The sequence below is a fragment of the Emys orbicularis genome, chromosome 2 (assembly GCF_028017835.1).
Source record: "Emys orbicularis isolate rEmyOrb1 chromosome 2, rEmyOrb1.hap1, whole genome shotgun sequence".
NCBI classification, from domain to species: Eukaryota; Metazoa; Chordata; order Testudines; family Emydidae; genus Emys; species Emys orbicularis.
The window spans coordinates 53917244-53940841 of record NC_088684.1 but is presented as its reverse complement, the minus strand read 5'-3'; the positions used below and the strand labels follow the sequence as shown (position 1 = coordinate 53940841).

The window sequence follows — 23598 nt, the reverse complement described above, 5'->3', positions numbered from 1 at the left end:
CCCATCCTGGCTAATAGCCATTTATGGACTTAGCCACCATGAATTTATCCAGTCCCCTTTTAAACATTGTTATAGTCCTAGCCTTCACAACCTCCTCAGGTAAGGAGTTCCACAAGTTGACTGTGCGCTGCGTGAAGAAGAACTTCCTTTTATTTGTTTTAAACCTGCTGCCTATTAATTTCTTTTGGTGACCCCTAGTTCTTGTATTATGGGAATAAGTAAATAACTTTTCCTTATCCACTTTCTCAACATCACTCATGATTTTATATACCTCTATCATGTCCCCCCTTAGTCTTCTCTTTTCCAAACTGAAGAGTCCTAGCCTCTTTAATCTTTCCTCATATGGGACCCTCTCTAAACCCTTAATCATTTTAGTTGCTCTTTTCTGAACCTTTTCTAGTGCTAGAATATCTTTTTTGAGGTGAGGAGACCACATCTGTACACAGTATTCGAGATGTGGGCGAACCATGGATTTATATAAGGGCAATAATATATTCTCAGTCTTATTCTCTATCCCCTTTTTAATGATTCCTAACATCCTGTTTGCTTTTTTGACCGCCTCTGCACACTGCGTGGACATCTTTAGAGAACTATCCACGATGACGCCAAGATCTTTTTCCTGACTCGTTGTAGCTAAATTAGCCCCCATCATGTTGTATATATAGTTGGGGTTATTTTTTCCAATGTGCATTACTTTACATTTATCCACATTAAATTTCATTTGCCATTTTGTTGCCCAATCACTTAGTTTTGTGAGATCTTTTTGAAGTTCTTCACAATCTGCTTTGGTCTTAACTATCTTGAGTAGTTTAGTATCATCTGCAAACTTTGCCACCTCACTGTTTACCCCTTTCTCCAGATCATTTATGAATAAATTGAATAGGATAGGTCCTAGGACTGACCCTTGGGGAACACCACTAGTTACCCCTCTCCATTCTGAGAATTTACCATTAATTCCTACCCTTTGTTCCCTGTCCTTTAACCAGTTCTCAATCCATGAAAGGACCTTCCCTTTTATCCCATGACAGCTTAATTTACGTAAGAGCCTTTGGTGAGGGACCTTGTCAAAGGCTTTCTGGAAATCTAAGTACACTATGTCCACCGGATCCCCCTTGTCCACATGTTTGTTGACCCCTTCAAAGAACTCTAATAGATTAGTATAGATTAGTACACTCCGCTGCAGAAACTACAGAACCCAAACCAACAAAAATGAAAACCAAACTCTTTTGGTGATATCTGACTCAGATGACGAAAATGAGCATGCATCGGTCCGCTCTGCTTTGAATTGTTATTGAGCAGAATGGTGCTTGAAGCATGAAGGGACATATGAATCTTCAGCGCATCTGGCATGTAAATATCTTGCAACACCGGCTACAACAGTGCCATGCGAACACCTGTTCTCACTTTCGGGTGCCATTGTAAGCAAGAAGTAGGCAGCATTATCTCCTGCAAACTTGTTTGTCTGAGTGATTGGCTGAAGTAGGACTGAGTGGACTTCTAGGCTCTAAAGTTTTACATTGTTTTATTTTTGAATGCAGTTTTTTTTTTACATAGTTCTACATTTGTAAGTTCAAAGTTCATGATAAAGAGATTGCACTACAGTACTTGTATTAGGTGAATTGAAAAATACTATTTCTTTTTTTTACAGTGCAAATATTTGTAATAAAAATAACTTTACACTTTACACTGTGTATTCTCTGTTGTAATTGAAATCAATATATTTGAAAATGTAGAAAGCAAAAAATATTTAAATAAATGGTATTGTATTACTGTTTAACAGCGCGATTAATCCTGATTAATTTTTTAATCACACGATTTATTGCAATACATTTTTTAATCGCTTGACACCCTAGTTATTTTTTGTTTGGTGATTGAAATAGCTGATAAGGAAGAACTTCATGTTGTTCTGTATCCAAATCTATTGCATACAATAGATTTCTTTCCTCTTTTTCTTATAGAAAAAGCATACACCTATTTGCCAAAAAACTGCTACTAAGAGAAGGAAGACATTTGATTCCAGCAGACAGAGAGCAGAAGGAACTGATATTTCCACAGTAAAACCTCTAAAGCCCCGGGTAGGTAAATAACCTCTTGAATATTATCATTTTTGACAAAATACCATACACGTGCATGTATTATGTGGTTAATTCATTGCTTATGTGCAAGGAATGCCAGTGCTGTATATGGTAAACATAGCTAAAACGTGCAGTTAGATCAAGAGAGCAGTAATAATTTTAAGGTCCACTATCTTGCAAAAAATTGAAATTTAGATAGAAACAGACCTAGCTTTCCAGTGATATAAAGTAGTAACCTGTGTCATTTAATAAGACATTGGCTACTAAAATCATATTGTGATCGAAATATAGGAAGAAAAAGGTTGTAATCAGAATGACATAATTCTGAAATCTGAAGTACCAGTACAAATGTTTTGAAGATTAGTATACTATTCAAAGTGCAACAGCCTGTCCAGTTTCCCTCTGGATGGCCATGATTGGACCTAACCACTGGGTCCTACATGCGTCTAAGCTAACTGGTCTGAACCCTACCTTAAGATGTAGGGACTCTGTAATCCAGCTGCCCCAGACTCTGGAACCAGTGCCTCAGAATTCCACCTAACTGTAGGTATAAACCTTTCAGGGATAAGATTACAGGAAAGCCAGGAACACTGGCTTAGCCAAGTCACTTTTCTCTTTAAAAGCACTAGAGAATTACAAATCTTTAAAAAAATAAAGTCCTGAGGTGCATCCCTGCTCTGATCTCCCCCTTCTACAAGTCCTGTCAGTGTTTGAGGTTAGGCCGCATCCCTCCTGCCTTCTCAGTGGATGTCCCCTCTTAAATACAGTCTCTCTACTTTTGCCATGTTCTCTGCTGGGCAGCTGCAGATCTACTAGCTTTGCTGATGCTCCTGTGTAGAAAATCCATTGTTCCATGGAGTTGGACCAGCAGTTGAGACACAATTAAAATTGCTGCCCTAGATTGCTCTGTGATGGCTTCTCAGTGACAGTCGTTGAACAAGATGACAAGCACCTTTCCTGGGCAGGGTACATCATAATAGACTTGCCTTGGGGAAAGTTTTACATGTGTTTAACACATAACACATAATAGAACAGGGGTGGCCAAACTTACTGGCCCGCTGAGCTGCATACAACAATCTTCAGAAATTCGAAAGCTGGAGCACACCTGCTGGGAGCCAGGGCTTGGACTTTCAGCCCCACTCCTGCTGAAGCCCTGAGCCCCAGCATGTGCACCCCACAGGGCTGAAGCCCTGAAAGCCTCCTCCCCTCTGGACAGAAGCTCCTACCCTACCACACTAGTGCAAGGCAGAGATCCCGAGTTCGCTCCCACCCCAGCTGGTAGGTGGAGAATGCGGGGGCGGAGAGGGCTTGCGAGCCACACTTGAATGGTAAAAGAGCTGCATGTGGCTCGCAAGCCACAGTTTGGCCACCCCTGAAATAGAAGTTACAGTATAAAATGGAGTTCATAGGTTGCTGCAGACATATCCCACTATGTCACACTAAGCATTGGTTCTGGACTAGGGATCAGAGAGAAAAAGAGTATCAGAGATCAAGTTTTCAGGAAATACCAATCATGTTGCTGATAAAAGTATTTGCTCTTTATATTTCTGACACAAAATCTTTTGCCATCCTTGTGCTGAGACTGAATATCCAAGTTTCTCTTTTTCTTTTTCTTTTTTTTTGGTCTAAGGCGTCAGCCATACTCTTCTTTGCAAACCCTGAGAGCTATTTGTCTTCCTTAGCTTTAGGGTCAGTCAGGATTTTAAATATAATGGTATTAAATATTGCATAATAAAAGCAGAAATGTATTTATTGTAAAATGAAAGAACCCAAAACCCATAACATTTTTTTTTCTGTTGGCTTCTTAGCCAGAACCCCCCAAAAAACAGTCCAACTGGAGACGAAAGCATGAGGAGTTTATAGCAACTATACGAGCAGCCAAAGGACTAGATCAAACTCTCAAAGAGGGTGGAAAACTTCCTCCCCCTCCTCCACCTTCATATGATCCAGGTATGTGAAATGGTGAAGTGCTGTAGATGTTCGTAAAGAATTTTGATATGTTGTATGTGTTGAATTGATAAGGAATATATTGGAATAAAATGTTCATGAATGCGTACAGAGAACTGTCATCTGATAACAGCTAAGCAGCTGATGAGTTGTGGTTACTTATTCTGACTGGCTAAGAATTGTTTATGTCCTATTATTTTTGTTATCCCATTTTCTCTGATTTTTTTTTCACTTTTAACACATGTATGTCAAAGTGTTATTGAACAATCTGGCTGTTGGCTAAGGAGCTGAGGGAAATATGTAACTTTTATGAGATTAGTCAGGTTTTTGTTTCCTTTTTTTGGAAAAGGAAATCTTCCATTAAAAAGCAGGCCCCCCTACAAAATATGAGAATCATGCTGAGGATCATACATAGATCTCACGCTGTTATACCTTTTTTTTTTTCTTTCTTTTTTCTTTTTCTGATAGCTACCTATAGTCAAGTGAAGACTTCACATTTATCTGATAATATATGTCTATGTCCCAAGATTTGGACTGACATATTATACTCTTCTGGACTACTGTGCCAAATTTAAAGTCAAGAAAACTAATTAACGTTATGGATAATGTACATCTTGTTTGAAATTGAGGTCATGCAGAATATCACTGGTATCGTCCTGTACTAGTGTTTCCTCCTGTTGAATGCTCACTTTGACTGACTGTGTCCGCAAATAGGTTTTGTTGTGGTCCCTTCAGCAAGCCAGTGAACAATTGCCTGATGGGGCTGATAAAGCATCTTTATTTGAGCTATTTATTTGTAGCTGCATCAAATCTGGGGTGTGCTTTGCTGCATATGTTTATGTCTGCTTGTTTTGATTAAGTAACATGTCGAAAACCTGCATTCAACCACTGCAATGCTACAGGACAATGAGAACTGTATTCCTCCTAGCCAGGTGGTTTGGTTGTTAAAAACTGAACATAGAAGCCAGGATTGTCTTTCATTGTTATAAATTTTAGCGTAGTTCTTCCTAGCTTTTGCAAAGTTAATAAAAGTTGTTCCTCTTGTAAAGTAAGAGAGACTGTAGTCATAAAGTTCATCCTGAATTACAACACGCCCACAAATTAGCTTGTTTAAGAATGCCTCTAATGTGAGCTACATTTTCCCCTTGATTCAGTTTCCCCTGTTCCAGATGTGACCTCATTTTTAGTATTGCCTTCAATATGCACGATGGATTGTTTACTTGCCTGAAAAGTATCAGTGAAAACTTGAAATTGCTGCTGTTATCTTTTGGGACTTAAGTAGTAAAGTTTTTGAAAATGTATTTCAAACCCCAACCATAACTAAGGTCCTTCAAATGCAAAGGGCTCTATTGGCTGCAGGGAAGCTGTAGACATGATATATCTTGAATTTTAATTGGGCTTTTGACACAATCTTGTAGGACATTCTGATAAGCAAACTAGAGAAATATAGTCTAGAAGAAATTACTGTAAGCTGGGTGCACAATTGCCTGAAAGACCAGTCATTGTTCATGTCCCCTTTTTCAAGTTAAGGTGCTTTTTGTTTTGTTTTAAGATTACATTCAATGCCCATATTGCCAGAGACGATTTAATGAAAATGCAGCTGACAGGCACATCAATTTCTGCAAGGAACAGGCAGCACGTATTAGTAATAAAGGAAAATTGGCTGCTGATGCAAAAGGGAAGCTGCCTGCTCGAACACAGGTGAATTATAATACTTTCTTTGACTGGTGATTTCTTTTATGTCTGTGATTGTTAAGCCAAGTCAGTTAATCATTTTAGGTGTATCACAAAATGCCTTATAGAGTTAAATAATACAAGTCCAGAATAACATAGCTGTGGGAGAGAGAAATCAAGAGGCACAGACAAGGGGAAAGTTTTGGTTTTTGGGTGAGAGTTAATCAGGTGTAGAGATGCAAGAAGACTTTCCCAGATGATAGGCGTCAGAGAAAAGAAAGCTCTCTCATAAATATAGGTGGAGATTATGAGAAATGGCAGAGAAGTAGTTCTCCAGACTTCTGCATATACAAATTACTGAAGGTTCATGGCGGCATTAGGATGATGAGTACAGAGAGGCAAAGTTTGTAAACTAGGTTGAAACAAGTTCATAGAACATCATAAAAACAAGAAATGCAATTTGAACTGGATTCTGAAACAACTGGGGAGCAAGTGAAGATACTAGAGTATGACAAATATGGCTCTGCTTCATGGGACATATGAGAAGTTGGACAGCAGTATTTTGTATATCCATCGTCTGAAGAGCTACTTGAGCAGACTGTTGAGATGGGAGTTGCTCTCAGTTATTGGGAGGAGATGGAAGACCTAGATCAGCATTTTAATAGACACACAGTAAGGAAAGTAACTTACATATCCACGGTTGCCTAAATGATGGTAGGCAGATTTCTGGATATCAGAGATGTAGATAGAGAAGGAAAATGCTAATGGTCAAGATTGCTGCTAGGTTTACAGTACAGGAAGCAAATGGGAGATCAGAGTGTATGTGTTATGTCTTGTTCCTTTCTATAGTACCTTCACCATGAGGGGTAGGTGCTTTAAGTTCAGAGGGTAAAATACGAAACAAACACAAACTAAAACAGTTAATAAAAAGCTAAATAAAATTAGTTAATCTTGCATTATGTCCTGAAGGTGACTAGGCTCCAAGTCTGTGCAGAAACTGGTCCAACGTCCAGCTGTGTAAATGGAGTTTGGAACAATGAAAAGAGGCTACTTTCCTGAGCACTCTCCTAAAAGGAAAATTTTAGTTGTGGGGTGATAATATTAGGGGTTATTAAAAGAGATGGGCAGTGGGAGATATTGGGGGGTGGGGAGAGATACAATGGGATACAATTTAAAAGTTTCTATCAGTTAGAATTTTTTTAACCTTTTCTACAGTATTTTACATTATGTGGATAGGAAATGTCTTTCAAACCAGTAGAAACAATTTCTTCAACCACTGTACCAGAAGCAATGCTGACTGATGGTAATTTCAGGAGCTGGGGTGGGAAGACAGGCTAACAATCTTTCACGTTACATTTAATTACTTGATTAAACAGCTAAATAATTAATTATGTTATATTTGAGTTTTATGTCCATTGTTACAGTACAAGCCTGCTACAGTTAAAAAGGCACCTTCTGCAGGATCAACACCATCCTCATCACGCTTACCACAGCCAAGTAATGTTAGCAAAACTGTTGTAGGTATGAATTGGTATTTTGAATTATGCATCTACTTTCTAAATAACTGATTTCCAACTATGAAATCAAGATTGTATAATTTTAGTAGCTGTAAAGTTGTACAAGTGGTGCACACAGAGAAAGACAGGACATAAAAGCTTCTTATGGGGAACTCATAGAACTCAAACAGTAGCACACGAGTGAGTTAAATGGCGACTGCTTTCACTTGCATACTATTTCCAGTTGCTTTTCCTATTTTTTTGTAATCTCACGCCTTTGGCTACATTTGTGATTGGCGCACATTACAATGTTTATTTATAAAGTTATTCAACAAAAAATCAGTTAAAGTAAAGATTTAGTAAATGTCCTAAAATAGGGATTTCAGTCTCAGTTCATCAAGACGCTTTAGTACATGCATATCTTTAATCATAGTTCTAGTGAGGTCCCTGGGACTTGCACATGTGGTTAAGTACTTTGTTTAACTGGGACCTCTGTGTACTGATCAGTGCAACATTGTTTTTAATTTCAGCCTTTGAAGTCAGATTTTTCTTTTGGTTGGTAAATTCTCTAATAAATTTGTACACTGCATATACTAGTAAGCATTAAAAATACATGTATAGTAAAGCAAATTCTGTAAACGTTGGACCCTGTTCTAGTCACAAATAGGCACCTATCATTTATCTCTCTAAAATTCATTATTGCAGTTATGCAGGCCCTCTGCATTATAGAATTTTCTTTAAAATGCAGAACCAACCCATGCCCCTTATTTTAGAATACAATAGACCTTATTGTCTCACTGGACTTCTGTGAATTTTCTAGGCAATTATTAATACTCTTGCTAATGCCGTTATATATTCAGAAATTATTTCTAAGTAGTTTTCTAATGATTCCAATGTGGGCCGTACATGTTATCATACAAGAATACTATTTTTGCATCTAGTAGCAAAATCTAATATTAGCTTCTTTATATCGTAAGGTACACCTACGAGTAAAGTGTTATCTACAGGTGGGCCTTCTGGAAGCAAAATTCAGACCTTATCTCCAGCTCATAAAAATTCAGTGAGCATGACAAGCCCACAAGCAGGGTAAGTCCACATTAATTTTATAGTTAACGTTTGATTTGTCCCTGATGATAATTTTTAAAATGTTAGTTGTTCTCTATGCTCTCGATATAATTTAAACTAATTACTATTCTTTCTATTAATGATAGAGATGAAATGGGCCAATTTCATCCCTGATTTTACTCTATTGACTTTTCTGTGTATGAACCAAAGATGAATTTGGCATGGTATGTTTACATAGCATGCTATGATTACGGTTTAGGAAGTGGTAAGTTTAAGGGCCATCAAGCTTGACAAATGTCTCCTTGACTATGTAAAAGGGTTTGATGTTGAGAAAGCTTCGCTCCCCTATGGATCAGCTCAGTTCCCAACGATTTCCGTAGCGCCACCATCCTGACCTCCCTCAACCCAACTTCTCCTCCCCCATTCTGTGGCAGCCTTTCCTACTCCTTCCCTCCTCCAGCAGCTAGCTTCGTGGGCTCACTCCTCTCTAGAGTGCTTCTGTCACAGCTTCATGCAGTTCAAGAAGCAGGGTAGGTAGTTTTTGTGTATGCCTTAAAGGGAAGGATAAGCATGTACTGTTAGGAACATGATGGGGGAAGCAGGAAGAGATGTGTGCAAGAAAGAGATCGGAGGTAAAGACAAAGAGATAAGTAGGGATACAAGAAAGGGTAAGAAAATAAGTGAGAATTAGAAACTGAAAACAGAAATATGAAGAGAAGAGAAGAAATAAGGAAGTAGAAGGAGAAACAGAAAAGGAAGAAATGATGCCAAACTGTAAAGTTAGAAATTGTTGCATTTAGATGATTATTATTAGTATTTGTATTACCATAGTGCTTAAAAGCCCCAGTCATGGACCAGGACCGCATTGTGCTTTGCACTGTAGAAACACAGAACAAAAAGATGGATCCCACCCCAAAGAGCTTACAATCTAAGAAATAAGACGAGACAGATGGATACAGACAGACGGAGGAGTACCAAGAAATACTGAGACCATATTGGTCAGCATGATAGGCAGTGGTGTCTGCACACTAGTGGTCTAACTGTTGTCAATTTTTTTTTGTAGGCATCATGGAAAAAGAGGGTTTTGAAGGATGGGCAACATGGGAGAAAGCACGAAGGTGCTTGTTTGAATACTTAACAAGTGGGCAGAGAAGGCTGATAGGCAATCAGAGACAGGTCTTGACATTTCTATAGTAAATGAGAAATGACATACTTAGAGTAGTTATCAATGGTTTGCTGTCAAACTGTGAGGGCATATCTAGTGGAGTCCTGCAGGATCAGTCCTTGGTCTGGTACTATTCAATATTTTAATTAATGACTTGGATAATGGAGTGGAGAGTATGCTTATAAAATGTAAGATAACACCAAGCTAGGAAGGATTACAAGCACTTTGGAGGACAGGATTAGAATTCAAAAAGACCATGACAAATTTGAAAATTGGTCTGAATTCAAGATAAAATTCAGTAAAAGACAAGTGTAAAGTACTTCACTTAGGAAGGAAAAATCAAATGTACAACCACAACATCAGGGAATAACTGGCTAAGTCGTAGTACTGCTGAAAAGGATCTGGGGGTTACAGTGGATCACATATTGAATATAAATCAACAATGTGATTCATCTGCAAAAAAGGCTATCATTCTGGGGTGTATTAACAGGAGTGTCATATGAAAAACATGGGAGGTTAACCTGTCTCACTCTGTTCAATGCTGGTGAGGCCTCAGCTGGAGTACTGTGTCCGGTTCTGAGCACCACAGTTTAGGAAAAATGTGGACAAATGGGGAGAGCAACAAAAATGATAAAAGGTTTAGAAAACATGACCTATTAGGAAAGGTTAAAAAAACTGGACATGTTTAGTCTTGAGAAAAGAAGACTGAAGGGCTACCTGATAACAGTCGTTAAACATGTTAAGGGCTGTTCTAAATCAATCAATCAATTGTTCTCCATAGCCACTGAAGGTAGGATAAGAAGTAATGGGCTTAATTTGCAGCAAGGGAGATTTAAGTTAGATGTTAGGAAAAACTTTCTCACTATAAGGGTAGTTAAACTCTGCAATTAGCCTTCCAAGGAGATTGTGGAATAGCCATCATTGGAGGCTTTTAAAAACAGATTGGACAAACACCTGTCAGGGATGGTCTAGGTTTACTTGGTCCTCCCACAGCGCAGGAGACTGGACTTGATGACTTCTTAAGGTACCTACCAACACTACATTTCTATGATTTTATGACAATAAGTAGGGTGGCGATAGGCCATGTAGGGTCCAGGAAGTAAAGACAAGTAGCTTATGTCTGATGTGGTGGAGAGGGGATGTCATTCAGGAGATTCAAAAAGAGGGTTGGCATTGTTGAAGCAATGGGTGAGGAGACTCATCTTTTCAGTAACAATCTGAAAGGATGTGAACGAGGGAAATTTGGATTTGTCAGGGCCTGAGAAAAGGGTGTTTGTTGTAGTGATCAAGACATGAAATGATGCGAGCCTGAATGAGAGTTTTAGCTGTGTGGATGGATAAGAAAGGCCGTCTCTGAAAGATGTTATGCAGAAAGAATCAAGAAAACTTTGACATAGTCTATATGTGATGACCTAGAGATAGAGGTCCAAGTTGAAGATGACACCCATGTTATGGGTCTGAGTGACATGCAGAAAATGGTGTTGTCCACAGTGATTGTGAAAGTAGGTAGCAAGGAGGACTTAGGATAGGGTTGGGAATATTGGGAGCTCTGTTTTAGCCAAGTTGAGTTTGAACTGATGGCTAGACATCCATGAGGAGATGTCAAAGAGAGAGGGGCCGAGATTTTAGTTTGGACAGAAGGAGACAAGTCTGAAGTAGAGAGGTAGATCTGTGAGTTCTCAGCATAGATGGTAGTTGAATTTATGTTTGCGGATGAGATTACCCAGCAATAAGATGTAGAGGGAGAAGAGATGGGGACCAAAGACAGAAGTGTGTGGAACCCCCACAGAAAGTTTGAGAGTGGATGGTGATGATCCTCCAGAGGACATGCTGAAGGAGTAATTAGAGAGATAGGACAAGAACCAGGAGAGGACAGAGCTACAGAAGCCAAATGTGTCAAAAGCAGCTGACAGGTCAAGGAGGATGGGAATGGAGTACTGGTTCTGAACTTCAGCTTGGAAAAGGTCATTAGAAACTGATGAGAGCAGTTTCAGTGGAGTGGAAGGGGTGAATGCCAGATTGGAGAGGGTCTAGGATGGAATTGGAGGAGAGGAACTCCAGACAAGGATTGTATAAAGTGCATTCAGTGAGCTTAGAGGTGAAAGGTACATGAGATGGTGGTGGGAAAAGTAAGTGTGGTTAAGGTTTCTGTTCTTTTTTTTTTTTTTTTTTTTTTAAAGAAGGGAGAGGCTACAGCATGTTTGTGTTGTGAGGGGAAAGAGACAAAGGGGTTGTGATGGGAGAGAGGGGCAAAATAGTGAAGGGTAGAGGAGAGTGAAGCATGGAAAGACTCAACAGTCATGGAAGAGGTGGGGAGAGAAAACAGAGAGGAGGGGACTGAGAGCAGACAACAAGCCATCTAATGCTGATAGACTGGCAGTCATGGAAAGGCCGACTGACAGGACATGAGGGCAAGGGTTGGTAGGGGAGGAACACTGCTGAAAGAGACCAGATGACCAGTTTGGAGAGGGGGAACTCAGCAACGGGGAGATGAGAGAGAGAGAGAGAGAGAGAGAGAGAATGCACCATGGTTGGTAAAAACCAAGTCAAGTGAATGGCCTTCTTGGGGACTGGAAGAGTTGATCCAGGGCTGCAGGTGGAATGAAAAGGTTGAGGGAACAGCCATGGGCTGGGAGGGTGAGGAAATGTGCAGCTAAGGGGTCAGATGGGCCATCAACATGGACGTTGAAGTCACTGAGGATGAATGTGGGGGATTGTGAGGAGGAAGAGAGAGAGCCAGGAGTTGAAATTAGGGAGAGAGGCTGAACATAAGAATGGCCATACTGGGTCAGACCAAAGGTCCATCTAGCCCAGTATCCTATCTCCCAACAGTGGTCAATGCCAGGTGCCCCAGAGGGAATGAACAGAAGGGGTAATCAAGTGATTCATTCCCTGTCGCCCCTCCCCAGCTGATGAGAAGGAGTTGGGTTGGTGATAGATGATGGCAGCATAGAGGAGGGAGATAAGAGGAGCCAGAGAAGTGATGTTCAGAAGAGGAAAAAGAGTGTGAAAGGGGAGGAGGAGGGTGTTGGAAGTGGCAGGAATGGGAGAGGAGAAACCCAGTACTCCCCCCACAGTCTGATCCACATCAGGGAGTGTGTAACGAGGAGAGGGCAGCTGCATAGGCAGTACCAGTCAAAGGGATCCAGGCCCCTGTGAGAGCCAGGAGCTGAAAGGAACAAGATATAACGAGGTGGTGGATAGCTGTGATTATTTTAGAGGTGGAGTGGGCATTCCTGAGAGAGCAAGAAGAGGGAACCAGTGGATGGGGAACAAGGGGCCTAAGTCTGAGGTTAGGAATGGTGGTATGAGGGGGTCAGACATAGTGCCAGGAATGAGTGTGGGAGATGGAGGGAGGGCCAGGGTTGGGGCAAATGTCACCAGAGGTGAGGAGGAGGATGCAGATGTGGGACCTGAATTTGTGGTGGTGGGAGGAAGGAAGAAGCTTGGGATGGAGAGGGGAATAGGAGTAGCCAGAGGTGGTGGGAACTGTAAAGGAGGGTGGGTAACGAGGGAGATGGAGCCAGTGTGGGGAGGGAGGAGGAGGATAGATGCTATGGTGCAGAAAAGTGGTATGATGAGTGGCAGATGGACAAGATTACAAAATAGAAACACCCACAGAAGGTATGATCTCAGCCTGGCTCTGAGTCCCTCTGTTTGCAATGGTCCTCTGCTATGGGCAGAGCTTTCCAATTATAGTCTCTCTTGGTGATGAGGGAACAGGTCCAGGCAGTGATAGAGTGGCTATGATGGCTCCTGACTCAGCACTAAGCCCTAGCTGTCTGTCAAGGGGTCCCCTGCTGTGGGTAGAGCTCCCCAGTCAGTCTCAAATGGTGACATGGGGGTAGGTCTGACTCTTCCCTCTTTGGAATTCCCATATTGAACTAATTTCCCAGTTCATTTGCTCACTGAGTGGTTTCCTTCAATCTGTCTCTGCTTTAGAAAATGTAGTGGGGAAAGGAAGAAAATAAAGGAAAACATCTTCCATTTCCTCTTTTGATACTTAGGGCTTGTCTATACTTATGGCTAGATCGGCACTGCTGCGATTGATTCACCAGACCCCTAAATCAATGACAGAGCACTCTCCCATCGACTCCTGTACTCCAGCTCCCCGTGAAGAGTAAAGTAAGTTGGCGGGAGAGTGTCTCCCGTCGACACAGCGCGGTGTAGACACTGCTGTAAATCGACCTAAGTTATGTCAACTTCAGTTACATTACCGTAATATAGGTCGACTTACAGCTGTAGTGTAGACCAGCCCCTAGAAATTAAAGAACACCACTTCATGTTCTTTGAACACCACATGGCCACTTCAAATGAGTGCCTTAAGCAGCATCTTGCAGATGGCTTGGAGCAAACTTTATTTAGAGAATTGCATAACTGACTAGACATTATTTTCAAGCAGTGAAATGAATTTTTATCTAAAGACACGTTTTTAAAGCAGAGCAATTTAAAACTTGCACAAATATGCAGTGGTATTCCTTCCAATTTACTATTCCTTCAGTTTTTAAAACTTTTAAATATAATTTTCAGAAATGTCATTTAGCCTGTGGCTTTCCTGTTGGTTCCTTGTTTTTCTGCTCCTTCCATAATCTTTCTAACTGTGGTGTGGATATTTCTGTTTAAAGTTCATGCTTCTAAATAGTTGTAAGTTCTAAAAGCACATCTGTACGGCTGGTCTGCATGGAGGATAACAGCCTATTACTGCTACCAATTATTCTGTTAGTTTAAGAGGTGGAGGTCTGTTCTCTGGATCTAAAAGTCACAAACCTGCTGATAACCCTTATGGATGTCAATAAGATGTTCCTAGATGTACTTCGTTTTTACAGAACGTTTTTTAAACTTAAATTACACTGGAAAAATACTACATTAAAAGAACATTATTAAGGTTTACAAAGTCAAGCATTCAGAAGTTAGGAAATGCTAGAATTAAGATTGCCTTTATTTGGCCGACTTACGTGGACACTTTAATTACATAATCCCATACTGTTTTTTTCCCCACGGTTCCCTGCCTCATTCAGTACACAGGATAGACCTGATTTGGGCATAAACCAGGGTTATACAATGAAGGAGACTTCACTGTAGGACCCCTGCTTCATTTGTTGCAAAGGAAGGTGTATAGGGAGTGAGGCAGGGGATGGCAGAAAGAGAAAGGATGGGCTCGTGGTTGAGGCAGTTGAATGCCCCTTCTGAGAGCTTGATTCTATCTGTGCCTCTGCTAAATAGTTCCTGTGTGATGCTGGGTAAGTCACCGAAAGCAAATTTTTCACAGTTGGCCACTGATACTGTGTTCCTCATCAGGGCCGGCTCTTGCCGGCCCAGGCAAAAAAGCCTCCCGCTGCCCTCCCCCCCCAGGAGCCCGGCCGCAGGCCGCTCTCCCCGACCGGCCAGAGTGCCGGGGGGAGGGCGGCGAGCCCACCACGGCTCCGCTGGCGGCCGGAGCTCCGGGAGGAGGGCGGAGAGCCCGGCTGGGGCTCCGCTCTCCCCGGCGGCCAGAGCGCCGGGAGGGGGGCGGAGAGCCCGGCTGGGGCTCCGCTCTCCCCGGTGTCCAGAGCGCCGGGAGGAGGGCGGAGTGCCCGCCGCGGCTCCGCTCTCCCCGGCGGCCAGAGCGCCGGGAGGAGGGTGGAGAGCCCGGCCGGGGCTCCGCTCTCCCCGGCGGCCAGAGCGCCGGGAGGGGGGCGGAGAGCCCGGCTGGGGCTCCGCTCTCCCCGGCGGCCAGAGCGCCGGGAGGGGGGCGGAGAGCCCGGCTGGGGCTCCGCTCTCCACGGCAGCCAGAGCGCCGGGAGGAGGGTGGCGAGCCGGCCGCGGCCCCGCTCCACCCGGCGGCCAGAGCCGGAGCACCGCGCCGCGCCACCCCCCTCCAGGTGCCGCCCCAAGCACAAGCTTGGTGGGCTGGTGCCTGGAGCCAGCCCTGTTCCTCATTTTCTGGGTGCCCAACTTAAGACCCTGCAGATTGATTTGCAGAAGTGCTGAAGTACCCATACCAGCAGATGAAGTCAATAGCAGCTGTGCTTTGAAAATATAAAGGGCTATAAAAATGTTCCGTACTCTGAAAAATCAGGCTCTAGGCATCTCAAGTTGGGCACCCAAAATTAATGGACACCTTTGACAATTTTGGCCTTTATTCTCATTTTACAGATATGAAACAGGTACAGAGAGATTAATGTAGTTCTTTCTATGTAATATCCACATAAATCAGAATAGAGTATAATGAGAGAGTCTCTAATCATCAACATTCTGAAAGGATAAATTAGAATAAAGTTTCTATCAAGATGAAACATTTTTCATATTAAAATATTTATTATTTAAAATATAACTAAATTGCATCCAGAAATATAGAAGAATAAATCCCTTTTAAAAATTCAAAAGGAGCTTTAAGACCTTCAAAAAATTACCTTCATAAGGCCAAAGCATAAGAGTTTATTCTCTTATTTACTTTGTTACGGATAATTTACACAGTAAAAGAATGTTAGATACTTACCTTTAAGTATACCATACTGCTGTGTGCTTTCATTATACCATACAAGATAAACCAGTTCAGGCATAGTTAGCACTATGGCAGGGGTCGGCAGCCTTTCAGAAGTGGTGTGCCAAGTCTTCATTTATTCACTCTAATTTAAGGTTTTGCGTGCCAGTAATACAATATAACATTTTTAAAAGGTCTCTCTCTATAATATATAACTAAACTATTGTTGTATGTAAAGTAAATAAGGTTTTTAAAATGTTGAAGAAGCTTCCTTTAAAATTAAATTAAAATGCAAATCTTATTGGTTTAGTGTGATCCTTGCCCTTGCTTTTTCTTGCTGAGTTTTCCAGTGTCTGGCACGTATTTGGATACTTTAAGCTGCACACAGGCTTCTGAGTGATCAATGGTTAACCGGCTCCGAGAGGGACAGAGGACAGATTTCATGTGTGAAAATACCTGTTCACACAGGTATGTGGATCCAAATGCTGAAAGCATTGCAAACGCAATTTTCTTCAAACAGTTCAATTTCACTGGCAGGGATGTCCAGCAGGTCAGAATAGAGGCCCCATGATCTCTCTTGCTAGCTTTAAGTGCACTCCGCAGATCTCCAAACTTTGATGCCCACAATTCTGAGCTTTTTAACTGAATGAGCTGCATTTCGAAATCTTCAACACCCATCCCCTGAAATACAAACAAATCCAAGTCGCTTTCGTTGAACTTTTCAGGCTTAATTAGAAAAGCAAGCATGGGGCCAAATCGCTGGAAATCTTGAAATCTGTCAGAAAATTCTGATTCCAGTTCTTGCATGTACATTCCAATCTCATCGACACTGACAATGCAACGTGTCAATAGTTCTTTTATGTGTTGGAAGTAGCGGAAAGTCCAAGTTCGAATATCCCGAGAAAAAACTGCTAGTTTTACAACAAATGCCTTCCGGGTTTCATAAAGATCCAGAACCATTTGCCGTGGCTTGATTTTTAGGGTATGTCTACACTACGAGAGTACTTCGATTTTAGTTAATTCGACTATGTGGAATCGATATTACAAAGTCGAACGTGTGTGTCCACACTAAGGACAGTAATTCGACTTTGTGAGACTTTGTGAGTCCACACTAACGGGGCAAGCGTCGACATTGGAAGCGGTGCACTGTGGGCAGCTATCCCACAGTTCCCGCAGTCCCCGCTGCCCATTGGAATTCTGGGTCGAGCCCCAAATGCCTTCTGGGTAAAAAAATGTGTCGAGGGTGCTTTTGGGCGCCTGTCGTCATCCGTCCGTCACTCACGCCCTCCCTCCCTCCCTCCCTGAAAGCGCCGGCGGGAAATCAGTTCGCGCGCTTTTCTGATTACTGACAGCGCGGACGCCACAGCAGTGCGAGCATGGATCCCGCTGCGACCATCGCTGCAGTTGTGGCAGTTCTCAACACCTCGCAGCTTCTCCTCCACCTGTACCAGAGGCAGCTGCAGATCAATCATGAGAGGAGGCTACGGCACCACCGTGACGGCATGAAGTCGGACACTAGCTCCGACCTCTCTGAGAACATGAGACCCAGCGCCCAGGACATCTCGCTGTCACTGGGTCTTGTTGATACTGTTGAACGGCGATTCTGGGCCCGTGAAACAAGCACGGACTGGTGGGACCGCATAGTGCTGCAGGTCTGGGATGAATCCCAGTGGCTGCGCAACTTTCGCATGCGGAAGGGGACTTTCCTCGAACTGTGTGAGTTGCTGTCCCCTGCCCTGAAGCGAAAGAACACCCGGATGCGGGCAGCCCTGACTGTCCAGAAGCGAGTGGCCATAGCCCTCTGGAAGCTCGCAACGCCAGACAGCTACCGGTCCGTCGCTAACCACTTTGGTGTGGGCAAGTCTACCGTGGGGGTTGCTGTTATGCAAGTAGCCAGGGCAATCGTCAAGCTACTGCTATCTAAGGTAGTGACCCTGGGAAACGTGGAGCTCATCAGAGATGGCTTTGCCGAGATGGGATTCCCAAACTGCGGTGGGGCTATAGATGGGACTCACATCCCTATCCTGGGACCGGACCACCAGGCCAGCCAGTACATCAACCGAAAGGGCTACTTTTCCATGGTGCTGCAAGCACTGGTGGACCATCGGGGACGTTTTACCAATATCTACGTTGGATGGCCTGGCAAGGTTCATGACGCTAGGGTGTTCAGGAACTCTGGTCTGTTTAGACGGCTGCAGGAAGGTCTTTACTTCCCGGACCACAAAGTAACTGTTGGGGATGTGGAGATGCCTACAGTCATCCTCGGGGACCCTGCATACCCGCTAATGCCCTGGCTCATGAAGCCCTACACTGGCGCACTGGACTCAGGGAAAGAACTATTCAACTACCGGCTCAGCAAGTGCAGAATGGTGGTGGAGTGTGCTTTTGGCCGTCTCAAGGGGAGATGGAGAAGCCTACTCACTCGCTGTGATCTCAGCGAGACCAATATCCCGATTGTGATAGCTGCTTGCTGTGTGCTCCACAATTTGTGTGAGAGCAAGGGGGAGACCTTTATGTCGGGGTGGGAGGTTGAGGCAAATAGCCTGGCTTCTGATTACGTCCAGCCAGACAGCCGGGCGATTAGAAGATCCCAGCGGGACGCGCTGTGCATCAGGGAGGCTTTGAAAGCCAGGTTCCTGACTGAGCAGGGTCTCCAGTGACTGTTTACTTTGTGGACACAGATGCTGAACCTGCCCCCGTTTCTTTACCCAGTTACTGTTGACTATCCTTCCAAGTTACATACCCCCTTCCCCACCTTCCCAACAAATAAAATCTGTTCCGTTTTGTTAATGAACAAGGTTCTCTTTCTTACTGTTTTCGCGGGAATGTTTTAAACCGGGGACGCAGACTGTGGCGGGGGGCGGGTTTAGTGTTTTGATGCAAATGATGCTTCTAAACTCCGGGAATGACAGGCTCCGCAGTGCTGGATTGGTTGTTTCAATGCAGCCTGCCAGCAGTCCTGGGCGGGACTGCATGTATGTGTCGGCCAAGTGACTTTCTGGCAGGGGGCGGAGGGTAACAGATCCCCTGCTGCGTGGCTCTGTGATCCAGGATAAGGACCGCGGCATAAGATCTCTAACTGCCCTCCCCCGCCACAAAGTCACAGATCAACCCCCTCGCACCCCAGAACATGAAAACCGCCTCCCAGACTGACCAGGGTAACTGGTGACTGTACTGTGTATGTGTCCTGATGCTGGACCTGCCCCCGCCTCTGTAGCCTGCTACAGGTGACTGTCCTGTCCAAGTAACAAACCCCTTCCCCCCCCTTCAGACAGAATCCCCTCTAAAAGACACTCTCGGAAACAGTACTTAACAGAAACAGATGTTTTATTATGAACCGCACATGAAAAGGGGGGGGGAGGAAACTTGGACGTGGGCTATTGTGAGATGGGTAGGAAAGGACTTTTCAAACTTTGGAACGAGAGCCTTCCATTGCTGCAGCAGTGTGCAGGGGCCGACTGAAAGTTTTAACGGCCCTTGCCGCCCCTCCTTCTTTGGACTTTTGGTGAGGGGGGTGTGGGACTTGGTGGCGGGGGAGGGCGGTTAGAGATAGACAGCAGCAGGGCTCTGTCCTCCTGCCTCCGGTCTTGCAGAACATCCACTAGGCGCCGGAGCGTCTCCGTTTGCTCCCTCATTAGTCCAAGCAGGGTTTGAGTAGCCTGCTGGTCCTCCTGGCGCCACCTCTCCTCCCGTTCCATGACTGCTCTGTGCATTAGTGACAAGTTCTCCCTCCACTGTGTCGTCTGGGCTGCCTGCTCTCGTGAGCAGTCCATAAGTTCATAAAACATGTCTTCACGCGTCTTTCTCTTCCTTCTCCTAATCTGCGCTAGCCTCTGGGAGTGTGATGCCAGGCTGGGTTGGGAGACAGTCGCAGATGTGTCTGTGGGAATGGGAAAAAGGGAGTAAATTCCTGAGACAGATAAATGAAGTTGCTAACAAAGAACATAGTCTTTCTCTGTGAACAGCACCATGCACTGGACCTTTCACATGCGCACTCAGGACAAGGTCGAATTTTCGGCCCTCGCCTTCAGTGCCTGGGGTCCTGCAGTTGCGATCAGAGAAGCGTTGCAGGACACCTCTACTTCTGTTGCAGGAAAACATGGTAAGCCGTAGACTTGTTGCAGCTTAAAAATGTAATAGTAGCACTGGGCTCCTTTCGCACTGAATGCAAGGCCACTCTCTGCTGGCAGCAATCAGGGAAGCATGAGCTCTGCCCCTGTCCCACCACCTCGCGGCTGTCCCCGGGAAAGATCCCTGTATGCTGCCCCTCTGCCGCCTCCACCGCGTGGCTGTAAAGCAGTCCCAATACTAACATTCCCCTCCCTAATTTAAAGCAGGGCGTCATGTGTGATATTACACTGATGAGGATCTCGGAGACCGAGAGGGGAAGGATGCTTCGTGAGACCATGCAGAGGCCAGGGCTGTATGCCGCCATGCTGTGCCGTGCAATGATCCCGGACTACCTGATGGACTCATGGCGTGGGAACGTGTGTTACCACGGGGGACCGAACAAGATCGCCCTGCCGCGGAACCTCATGCGCATGCTTGAGCGGTACCTCCAGGAGAGCTATGCCGAGCTATCCCAGGAGGACTCTCTGTCCATTCCCGGGCACATTGACCGTCTTTTCATTTAAGTGCAGCATAAGGGACTACAGAGTGGAGCGTCCTGTGGTGGCCTAATCATGAATATCCGGACATTATTTGATTTTCTATACATAGTTAGGACTAAATAATTGACTAAGCCAACTAAATCATGAACAACAAATTACTAATATAGTTAATATTCCTGTTTTGTTATAAATAAAAGTTTCTATGTTTAAATGAGTGACTGAAAAGCCCATTCTTAACCATATAAATATTCCAGTTATGTTAAAATGAAATGTTGAGATGTTTAAAGCACTCACTGCTTGATCCTTCCCCTGATTCGGTGTCCGGGGTAACGGCTGTGGACGGTTGGTAGGGGATCTCGGTAAGGGTGATGAAGAGCTCCTGGCTGTCGGGGAAATCAGCGGTGCAAGCGCTGTCGACTGCCTCGTCCTCCTCATCTCCTTCCTCATCTTCCCCGTCACCTAACATTTCCGACGAGGAACCGGCCGTGGACAATATCCCATCCTCGGAGTCCACGGTCAGTGGTGGGGTAGTGGTGGCGGCCGCACCTAGGATGGAATGCAGTGCCTCGTAGAAACGTGATGTGTGGGGCTGGGATCCGGAGCGTCGGTTTGCCTCTTTGGTTTTTTGGTAGCCTTGTCTCAGCTCCTTGATTTTCACGCGGCACTGCGTTGCATCCCGGCTGTATCCTCTCTCTGCCATGGCTTTAGAGATCTTCTCGTAGATCTTTGCATTCCTTCTTTTGGAGCGCAGCTCTGAAAGCACGGACTCATCGCCCCACACAGCGATGAGATCCAAGACTTCCCGATCAGTCCATGCTGGGGCCCTCTTTCTATTAGATTGCACGGCCATCTCTGCTGGAGAGCTCTGCATCGTTGCCAGTGCTGCTGAGCTCTCCACGCTGTCCAAACAGAAAATGAGATTCAAACTGGCCAGACAGGAAAAGGATTCCAAATTTTCCCGGGGCTTTTCCTGTGTGGCTGGTCAGAGCATCCGAGCTCGAAGTGCTGTCCAGAGCGTCAACAGAGTGGTGCACTGTGGGATAGCTCCCGGAGCTATTACCGTCGATTTCCATCCACACCTAGCCTAATTCGATATTGCCATTTCAAATTTAGCGCTACTCCTCTCGTTTTCGAGGAGTACAGAAGTCGAATTTAAAAGAGCTCTATGTCGAACTAAATAGCTTCGTGGTGTGGACGGGTGCAGGGTTAATTCGATGTAACGGCGCTAAATTCGATATAAACTCCTAGTGTAGACCAGGCCTTACTTACACTTAATCATTTAAAAACACTGCTTTGTTTCTCATATCCTGCTACTGCCTTTTTGATCGATTCAGTCTTGTCTCCTTCGTCAAGAAAGGTTTTCTCATGTTTCATTTGAAAATGTCGTCAAACACTTGATGTGCGACAAACAACACTTTCACAACAGAAAGCACAAACAATACGGTCCTTCTTTTGAATAAATCCAAATGTGTCTGTCCAAGAAGGCTGAAATGAACAGACATCTAACTTTTCTTTCTTAGGAGCTGACATTTTGTCAAATATACCCCTCAACTTACAGTGGGGGGAAAAAATCACGACAGACGGCACAACATCAAACGCAGTGCGCTGTTCCATGTGACGTGATAGTGATGTAAGCAGCAAATCAGGACTTAAAAATATCCCAGTACAGTGGTGCTGGAACAATTTTTAAGGTGGAGGTGCTGAGCTGTGCCCTCTCTTGCCCCTGTCTGCACCCCTCACTGCCCCAGGCTTGGGCCAGTGGGCCACAGCTGGGGGCGGCTGCAGAGTCCCGGACTGAGGCCAGGAGCAGAGCCCCGGTCCAGCGGCTGGTCCTCGGGGCCTGGCAGCAGGCTGAGCAGGGCCGGCGGATGGGATTCCGGATGGCAACAGAGTCCCCGGGACCAGTGGCCGGGACCCGGGGCCTGGCAGCGGGCTGAGCGGGGCCGGCAGATGGGACCCTGGGTGGCAGGGGGCCAGTGGTAGGACCCCAGGCCGGCAGCAGAGCCCCCGGGACCGGTGGCTGGGACCCGGGGCCGGCAGCGGGCTGAGCGGGACCGGCAGACAGGACCCCAGGTGGCAGGGGGCCAGCATCCAGGACCCCAGGATGGCAGCAGAGCCCCCGGGACCGGTGGCCGGGACCCAGGCAGTGTGAGTGCCACTCAAAATCATCTCGCATGCCGCAGGTTGCTGACCACTGCACTAGGGTGTCAGACCTCCAAGTAACATGCTGCAGGAAGTGTCACTTTTCCCTCTGAGTCAATACTGAACCAATTATTGAGCATGGAGTTGTGGGACAGTGTGCTGTTTGAAGTAATATATTTCAAGTGAAACATAAAACTAAGGTCTCAATCACTTTTAGGCATTAAAGAGTCCACACAGTTTTCATGAAAATAAGCAGATGAACCCCAATGTCCTGGCCGTATTCCAACTTGAATAATTGTATTCACTCTAACTAAATCATGCCTGAATTTTCAACTAAATACAGTGTTCTTCACGTCCTATGATAAACTGTGGAATAGTGTTTCTGTATACTATTAAACAACTGACATCTTCCATTTCTGTGTTAGATAAAGTGGTCCCATACCTGTTACAAAGATGGTGTGAGGCTTAATTGATTCACAATTATAAAGTGCTTTGACGTCCTCAGATGAAAGATACAGAAATGCAATGTATTATTTGTAGTCCAGACAATATACCTCTCACTACTAGAATTAGAGTAGGTATTTTGTGTGGTGGAGGGAAGGAAGCACAGATATCTGTGCACAGATAGCTAAAACTAGAAGAATCTACTAGCAGTTAAAAGTAAAACCATAAGGATGCAGATTTACTTTTGCCCTCTAGGTGGCACTCCTTCACTGCTGCATGAGACTATTGTTAAAAAGAATTGCTATTCAGATAAGGCCATTAACCACAACTGTTTTAAAGGTTTCAGAGTAGCAGCCGTGTTAGTCTGTGTCCGCAAAAAGAACAGGAGTACTTGTGGCACCTTTAGAGACTAACAAATTTATTAGAGCATAAGCTTTCGTGGGCTACAACCCACTCCTTCGGATGCATATGTTTTAAAGGTGATTTCTAAAATGCACTGTTGCTTTTACATAATTTT

The 23598-nt window shown here is 44.5% G+C and overlaps 1 protein-coding gene across 1 annotated transcript in view; it reads left to right on the top strand.

The window, feature by feature from the left end:
* The window catches only part of ZC2HC1A (zinc finger C2HC-type containing 1A), a 75575-nt gene that overhangs the window by 39291 nt on the left and 12686 nt on the right, over positions 1-23598 (top strand). The window contains exons 3-7 of the mRNA XM_065399860.1: positions 1959-2075; positions 3884-4025; positions 5575-5723; positions 7121-7217; positions 8170-8278. Of these exons, the coding sequence (XP_065255932.1) occupies positions 1959-2075; positions 3884-4025; positions 5575-5723; positions 7121-7217; positions 8170-8278 (614 nt within the window). The remainder of the gene's footprint in view (positions 1-1958; positions 2076-3883; positions 4026-5574; positions 5724-7120; positions 7218-8169; positions 8279-23598) is intronic.